Source organism: Apteryx rowi, unplaced genomic scaffold (assembly GCF_003343035.1).
Source record: "Apteryx rowi isolate R43461 unplaced genomic scaffold, aptRow1 scaffold_26, whole genome shotgun sequence".
Classification (NCBI taxonomy): Eukaryota; Metazoa; Chordata; class Aves; order Apterygiformes; family Apterygidae; genus Apteryx; species Apteryx rowi.
Window position 1 is genome coordinate 3891952 of NW_020448974.1, and position 8620 is coordinate 3900571.

Consider the following 8620-nt stretch of genomic DNA (forward strand, 5'->3'; position numbering starts at 1 on the left):
GCGCGGCCGGGCAGCACCGCCGCCGCCTCCCCTCAGGGCGCCATGCGGCTGCCGCAGCCGCGATGCGCTGCGGAAGCGGAAGCGGCGGTTGCTAGGAGGCGGGGGGCGGGGCGCACCGCGGTCCAGTCGCCGATTGGCGGTTTGTCGCCGACTCGCGGCTTGTCGCGAGCGTTACCGCGGGCGGGGCTGGCGCCCGGCGCTGCGGGACTCGCTCCGCCCCTGCCCCGGGGCCGCAGCGCGACGGCGCTGTCAAAACACGACCGGCATCGTGTAGAGCTGCGCCTCCCTCGCAGTCCAGGCTGCTGGCAAATTCAAACGGATGCTGAAAAAAACAAAACAATATTGCACAGTTTGAAAATGCTCGTGTTTACAACAAAAGCTCCATAACAAGATGCGACATGAGAGCCGCGGAAGTCCCCGTTCTCCCTTCGCGGCCTAGCCCTCCCCCGCCCGCCGCGGCGCTGAGGCAGCCCGCGGCCGCTTAGGCTCGCAGACAACCCGGCGAGCAGCCGAGTTGCCCCGCTGCCCCGGCCTCGCGGTGGCGCCCGCGGCGGGAAATGGCGCCCCGGGCGGTTAATGGCGGTTAACGGCGCCCCCGGCGGGTAACGGCAGGTAATGGCGCCCAGCGCGCCTCCGAGGTGTCTCTCCAGAAAGGGGCATTAGCAGCGGGTCCCGCTTTCAGCTCGCCCTTGGATTTGCTGAAGTTTCTCGTGTCTCAGTGTTTTGAGACCGGCGGCTCCCGGCTTTGTTTTTCAGCAGTGGTAGTTTGGCTTTGCTAGAGCTAAAGCAAATTAACACCCGCTTCTGTGCGTGACGAGGGCRAGACCCGGCAGCCGCTGACAGAGGCCCCTCTGCGGCTGCCCTGAAAGGAGTGTTCAGCAATTGTCTTTTTTTAAAAACAGTCATTTATTTTAGGCAACTGGAAGCATCACTTGCTCTGCTAAGTGCGAGGTAACGTGTTTAATYTTCACAAACTTCAAATACCCAGTGTAACTCTGAAGCCTGAGGTGGAAAAACAGTCTTCTGTTTTCCTTCCCTCAGGAACAGAGTTATGCTGAGAATGTTTGAGCAGATAATAGCCATATTCAAAACCTCAAGCCAGATGTCTTCGAAATCATACTATAAGTCAAATTAGTTAAAGCATAAACAAACATTTGTGACTGACGTAGCTACTTCAAGTAGGCTAATGCCCCAGTCAGCGTTATTCACTTTGGAAAAGACTGAGAGGAGGCAGAATCAAAATGAAGAAGTTACTTGTGTTTATCTTCATTTTGGTCCTTCTGGCCATTTTTACAGGTAGGAGTTTATATAAAASAAATCTGCTTATGCATGTAGAGCTGCAGAGCATATTATAATAATGTGGGTCTTTTACACTTGTATTTAATATCTTTGCATTTTACTTTTAACACTTAACTATACAAAGAATTAAATATATTATGTTGCAGGATTTCCATGATTTGATTTTTAACAATCATGCTATGTATTAGATATTTTACTCTCTACATTACCACACTGTAGTCATTTACTGCAAAACAAAAGTGTCTTATTTTATGAGCTTACAATTTTAATACTATTTTACCAAGACCCCACAAGTTAAATAGTCAATGCAATCTCTCTATTGCAACAAAAGTCTAACACATTACTTCAAAACATCATCTTAAAAAGTAAAGCAACACAAAAAAGAACAAAGAAAGGGAAGTTACTAATGTCAGTGGTTAAATGGCGCTGTYGTATTTTCTCATTTTAGACAGTAACATTAATGAGATGGGTTTGCTTCATCCTGCCAGAACTAGACTATAGAAAGAGCAAGAATAAAAATGGTTTAAAATTCCGCTCATATCTCCTGGAACGCAATACCCCCTGGGAAGGGGCTGTAATGAAAGAACACTTTGTATATAGACAGAAATCAGGTGTAGAGACATTTCATTTTACAACTGAAAGATAAAATATTAACTTTTCAGTAATTTCATATTTAATCTCTGCTTTTGCATCTTTAGACACTTCACCAATTTTGAATGAAAAGGAAGCCAAACAGATTCTGAGAACTCGTCGTGAAGACAGACCAAGAAAAGCTGGTTTCCCTGATGAGCCAATGAGGGTGATTTATGATATTTATTTTGAAAGTAAACTAAGTAAAAAAGTGTCATTTGTGCTTAATATTGGATTTTTATAAATATAATTCCAAGCAGTAAGTGCAATTAGTTACAAATATCACCCTTTTAAACAGTTGAATTCTTCTGTGGAATATTTTTAAACCCCTTTGCATTCTTCAATTACTGTTAAGTAGCATTCTGTAAATGCTGAATATTGCTCAAGAAATGTATGCTTGCAGAATGTGGAATTATTTATCATCTAAAGGTATCACAGTTCAAAAATGCAGATTAAATTATTGAGAAGAAAGTGCCTTTTCATTTGTAGAAATGCGGAGTTCATTGGGTTGTTCCTGAAAAAATTAAAATAACAGGAAATGGTCTTCTGCTTGCAGTACATTCTGCACTCAAGGCAGAAAGGAGATGCAGGTGTCAGTGGTCAGTGTGGAGATTGAGGTACTTCTCAACCAGCTTTTAAAATCACTTTCTTTCATTCACTTTTTTATGAATGCTACAGACAGGATGGTTTGTTATGATATTGCACAAGTTTTTAGTTGCAAGCATAATGCAACAGCATTGTTTTTGCATTTAATATTAATATTTATTGATTTCTAAACCTCATTACAACAAAAGAAAAAGCAAATGAAGTTAGGAGCCTTTTGTTTTCCTTGCTTTGAAAAGATGTAACATATAATTCTGCACTTCTCAAGAGCTACTTAAGGTATTTTAAAATTACTGCGTATTTCTTTCCAAAGTAAATAAACTGTGCTAAAATTACATGGTTCTGAAGAGGCTAAAACCACAGAAGCCAGAAAACACACAATAGACTGTGCAAGTGTGATGAACGTGAGGGGCTCAGTTTAGCAAGGTGCTGAACCCTTCTGAACTGCGTAGGACATTAAGAGGGCTACGCACCTTGCAGGATTGAACTCAATGTGTGCCAGGCTTGTGGAGACAGCTAGTGGTTTTCCCTTTCCAATGGTTATTGTATACCAGCCAAAAAGAATCCACCTGGCAGTTGCGGGTGGCTGACCCTACACCACTTCTGATGTACACACTTCTCCTTTGTCAGCTGTGATGGCCACAACAAATCAAAGCTGTCACAAGAATATTGCACCATGCTTGTTAACAACCTTGTTCAATTAAGACYGTAAAACAGAGCCAAAAAACAGTAGGCCTGGACTTCACTGTTAACCACAACATTCAGGATGAGGTTAGTTTCCAAACTGTTGTTAAATGAGCCTTGCAAAGTTTTTGCAAATTAGCAGTACAGTTCCCATCCATGGTTATACTCAATATACCACCAAGAATATATCACCATGATTATATGATGCTTTATATAGTAAATATATTAAACATAAATAAAACAGTAGAGAAGCTGGATTGAGTTAAATCCTGTACTATAGGAAGTTACGTGCATACAGGTGGGGAGTAAAAGGAGCTACGGCTAGAGAAGAATTTGATTCCTGACCTCTGCTGCTCTGTTCTGGCCACTTTCCATACTACTAGGATTAGTAGTAAATACTTTTTTGGGACTTTTTTTAGATGAGAAATTCCAACCTATTCTTTTTTTTATCTGACAAAACTGGCTTTGTGTAGGAAAACCCAAACACAAGAGTACTTGTTTTTTCATTAAATGTCAAGGTTTTCAGTAGAAAAGGAACTGTCGTCTGATAAAAATCTGTTCCCCATGTGGAACATGGAGATTTTCCCTTCCAAATAAAGGACCATGCCTGCTGTATCCCTGTGCACAGTCCTGCAACAGGCACAAGGAGAAAAACTGATTTTGTATGGATTCTTTGTAGCAAGACGAAATTAATGCTGGGATGAACCTACCTCTGTTCATCTATTTTAAGCAAAAGCTGTTTGAAYTAGGCCAGATCATGCTGGGCTGGAGAATTTAATTTGTAATTCTTTGTGATGCTGTTTGACTTCTACGGTGCAGTTTGAATCAAAAAGCCTATTCAGCTACAGACAGCAAGAGGAGCCATCTTTTATTATTTAAAAAATGTCATTTATGTTAACAATGTATTTTAATCTTACTTTGACCAAGACCCTGCTTTTTGTCATGTGGCATCATCTCAGTCACGTAGGCCTATTTTCTGCAGGTTCACAATGTAGTCTCACCAAGGGATTTGGGCCAAGTGCCCCACAGTGAGAGGCAGGACACTAACACTGCCATCCAGCAAACCTCTGGTCAGCTCAAAGAGCATCACCAGCAAGTTCTACAGGCAGGATCGTTAACCCCTATTCTGTGGGGAAGAAAATGTGAAAACCAAGCATTTATCCATTCCTATAGCATCTAAGGAGATTGTTTTACTACCTAGGGATTCTCAGTAACCCTTCAGGGAAGAAAAGAAGTGGAGGCTAACCTGGTTGTTGGTGTCATTCTTTAAATATTGCTAACATCGCTGAGGTTTGGGCAAACTGATTGGCAGCCCCATTTCATTCAACTTAATTTTCAGGGGTAAATTCAGTCCTTTTATATAAACTATAAAATTCTACTGGTTCATTGAGCTGACATCAGACATGAATGGTTACATAATTAAATGACGTTTTATTTTCTTTGAATAGGAGCATATGCTTTACCTCCAGCGCTTGGAGCAGAGATCAGAAGAACAATTCCTTGAACACTGGTTAAATCCGCATTGCTTCCCACACTGCAACAGGGATTTAGTCCATCCAATCTAACGGATTTACCTGCCCCATAATTGGTATTTTTATATATTTTTACAGTGCACATTTCTTCCTTCCTAATAAAAGATAGAGCCACAAACTGTAAGGGGAGAGAAGCACCAGTGGCTGGAAGAAGCATCTTGGGCTGAAAAGGTGTCTGGCAATGGCAGGGAACATAAGTGTTTTAAACATCAGATGCATCACTGTAGCTCTGCTCATGCTAATGAAACATTTGGTTATGCATTTCTCTGCTATATGGGTATAAGTTGGTTACTGCACAACATTATTATTAACGTTCCTTGAAATTGCTCCTGATTCTTTCCTGTCTGCTCGTGCTCCTTTTCCAACTCATCTTTTTGTACTTGTTCACTTAGCTCTCAGTGGGACCGTGGCAGGATTAAACTCATAGTTGTCATCCTTAAGATATCTCAGATACAGCCTGATTCCGTTAGGAGTTGAGCTTGTTTTACATTCTCACAGCTATAACAGTTTGCTGGCTGCTGATTTTTTAAATGGAATTCAGTATTTAGTTAGTACACATGCTTGTAGAGTAAACATTAACACAGAGCATTTCCATAGTGCTTTCATGGGTTATTAGTTCTGTTCCTGGTTTTCAACATCAGTGCAAGAGAACATAATTTGCTTTATTGCCTCTGTTTATCATATGCATGATAGAGCTAGAGTTCAATGGGAAAATATACTCCAAAGTGCAGCCCAGAAAGCAGGTACTACTCACAAGCCAATCTGTGACAACATGACACATCCCAGTAGTACATCATGTACACTAGGTTTGTGACATGGTCATCCTTTTTTCCCTCTGTGGTTTTGCATGCAGTTACATCAGCTCATCACTACATTCAGAAACTGATGTTTTGGGGGTAAGGCAGGCATAGGTTTGTAAAATATAAGTATTGATCCTCTTAAACTCTTCCAGTTACCAGTAGCCACCTGTGATGCTAAAAGAGAAGATATATGCACATCTGTATATTTTTATAACAGGCTTTTTCTTACAGTCTCTAAACAGATAAGATATGTTCAGCTGGGATAAGTTTGAATTATCACCATTAGCCACCTGCTTAATACTCAGCAGAGATTATATTCAGGCTTAATTTACCTTTTCCCATTGGTCCTGGCTCTCTAAAGACTGAACAATATATTAGTACATCAGTTTACAGTCTATTCACAATCTCATAGTTAACTTTGTGACATAAAAACTGAAGATTTAGGGCCATATTTTCAAAAAAAAAGTAAGCACTAGAATATGGAGATAGCGTCTGTCAGGACTGATCTGATTTGAAAGTCACAAAGTTAATCTGAGTAAGATCCTGCTGGGCATCTATCTGTACCTGTACATATCTGAATAATTTTGAAAATGTGGATATTGGGACAGACTTCAATAGAGCTATGCTAATGCACAGTAGGCGGTAGGTCTGAAACTTATTTAAAACAAAAACATAGAATTCCCAAACTTAGCCCTAGGAGGTAAGTTGGCAGTTTTCAAAAAATCTTCCAGCTGAGACACAGTTGAAAGCTGTCTGAGTCCTACCCTGCTCACAGGCTATTGTGAAGAATTAATGTTAGAGAAGTGCTTAAATGATTTGAAGCCCTTCATGTGTGAATAATATAGCCAATGTATTTATGTGTTTTAACTATATTTTCCACTTTTTCTGCAGATCTCTTCATGTGCATTTAAGAGGATATGTGCTTTGTGTTAAGGTGGACAAGATTATTCCTGCACTGGCTATGTGCTAACTGTAGAGCTGAACCTCTTTGGAATACTGTGCAATCCTAGTGATTTAGCAAGGCTTTCAACCATAAATGGCTAGATATATTATACACCACCATATGTTTTCTACCTGTAGAGAAAATAATGATTGCATGCATGAATAAAAAGATCACAGGTTTCCCCCAAGATCTGAGTTATGGGTAAGAATAAATCACCAATCAGTTATTCTAAAAGCATTAGAATATATTTTTTAAGGGTACAGCTTTAGACTATCTATCTGAAGCAAAAGGAGCATAACAGGAAGGACTGTAGAAAATTGGAAAATATAAACATGGAGAAAATGTCACCCTTCTGGACTTTGGAGGAAACCTTAATTAGTAGATATAACATTTATGCAACGCTAATCTATGTTTAATTGCCTGATGAGTATTTCATGTATTGTTTCATAATAAACGCTTGACTCAAATCCATTTTCAGCTGATTTTGTTACCCTGGACTCCCATACTATGTGCTAATAAAAATCACTCAAAGTGAGGCTCAGTATTGCAAAGTCTCAAGGAAACATTAGAGGACTTACTAGAATCAGCAACTGGGAAGGAAGAAGGTGCAATCTAATTGTTTTGTAGTTTCTTTGCACAACTTCTCCCTTTCCTTTATAATTCTGCCAGCTCAGCCACATGTATCCAGCCACCCCTTTTCTGTCAGTGTGCCTTTATAACTTATACCTTGGAACAGAATTGCTTATAAAGTCAGATGATAAATATATGATATCTGCAAAACAACATGAGAAAGGTCTTGATGGGTCTTGAATGACTTTTGTGATTTGTAATTGCAATAGAATTAGTTATGGACAGACCAAAGTAACTTTCAGAGTTCACCACTGCAGTCACTCTAAGAACCTAATGACAGGTAGCAAAATAAAAAACAATTTTATGAAGATATATAAGGTAGCTACTGCAGTAACAGAGCATCTGGTAGGCTGAAATAGATCAACAGTCCTAGTATATATTCTTTCCAGTAAGAGCTTTCCTAGATGACTCCAAGGAAATAATTTAAATCTCAAAACATCAAAGGTTTACCTTCCACTACTCTCAAGATGAAATCACAGATTAAATCTGGGAGTGTAAAAGAATGTAATCAGGCTGCTATTGTGTGCTTCATTCATAATACTCTATGCCATATGGATCTCCATTTGCATATCTCCATTGAAGTTAAAGTCATTAAGGGAAATCCTGGCTCTGGTCTCTCTTACTCAGCAAAAAAATTCATGCCAGTCTCAGTTATGCCTAGTTTTATCCAGTGAAAGTGGGTTTAAGTACTTCACTGAAATAATAGAACTCCCACCTAGTTATAGTCACTCATGAGTTAGATAACTAGTAAGGTAATCCAGTAGCTTTTAGGTCTACCACAGTAACACTGAGCTAATCCTGGTGCAAACACAGGGAGTAGAGGTTGTTTATTCTTTTTAAGCTTGCTTTTCCACATTAGGAAGATATCATAGGTATCTCTAAAGAAAGGTTAAGAATTATTATCTTTAGTTTGCAAGGAGAAAAATAAGAACATAGAAAGGTGAAGTACTTATAGGTCCCTGCTCTCTCCCACTTTGTAAGGGGAAAAAAAATTTGGCATGGTGTTAATATTCTTTAGCCCTCCTTTGTCTCAGGCCAATTCATCTAGCCAAAAGGCTGAAGAGCCAACCCATGTTTGCACTCAGATTCAAATAAAAAATTCACCAGCCTTTCTAGAATTCCAACATTTAAGCTTCTTTACAAAAGTAAACTCTCTCACAAGTATCTACACTCCTGTTTTATGGTGGAACTGATCATTGAAGTATCTCCTTCTCTGCAGAGATGAAAAAATTAGCATATGTTATATAGGGAAGTTTGAAACATAAAGAATAAGGGGGGAGAAAATAAAAAGAAAAAGACAGAGGACAGAAAATCATGAGGGTAAAGAAAGAAAGAGAAAACTAAACTGAAGCACATCAGTGCCTCTGCAGACCTGTGAGGACAAAGAACACAGTCAAGACGTTTCCAGACATCCAGCTCTTCCACCAGATTTAAGAAGCCAAGTACTCCCCTCATGTAAATTAATTTGGGCCCTGCAGGTAAACAGAGGAACTGTTTAC

The 8620-nt window shown here is 39.9% G+C and overlaps 1 protein-coding gene across 1 annotated transcript; it reads left to right on the forward strand.

Annotated features, from left to right (window-relative positions):
- The first annotated feature begins 964 nt into the window (after positions 1-964).
- Positions 965-6933, forward strand: CUNH17orf67 (chromosome unknown C17orf67 homolog). Its single transcript, XM_026067489.1, has 4 exons — positions 965-1296; positions 1998-2098; positions 4665-4804; positions 6440-6933. The coding sequence occupies exons 1-3, from the start codon at positions 1242-1244 to the stop codon at positions 4779-4781; spliced, it is 273 nt and encodes a 90-aa protein (XP_025923274.1). The 5' UTR covers positions 965-1241; the 3' UTR covers positions 4782-4804; positions 6440-6933.
- The last annotated feature ends 1687 nt before the right edge of the window (positions 6934-8620 follow it).

Coding starts and splice junctions, on each gene's coding strand:
- CUNH17orf67 (XM_026067489.1), top strand. CDS start 1,242: ATGAAGAAGTTACTTGTGTTTATCTTCATTTTGGTCCTTCTGGCCATT. Junction 1,297..1,997: donor CCTTCTGGCCATTTTTACAG/GTAGGAGTTTAT, acceptor TTGCATCTTTAG/ACACTTCACCAATTTTGAAT. Junction 2,099..4,664: donor TCCCTGATGAGCCAATGAGG/GTGATTTATGAT, acceptor TTCTTTGAATAG/GAGCATATGCTTTACCTCCA.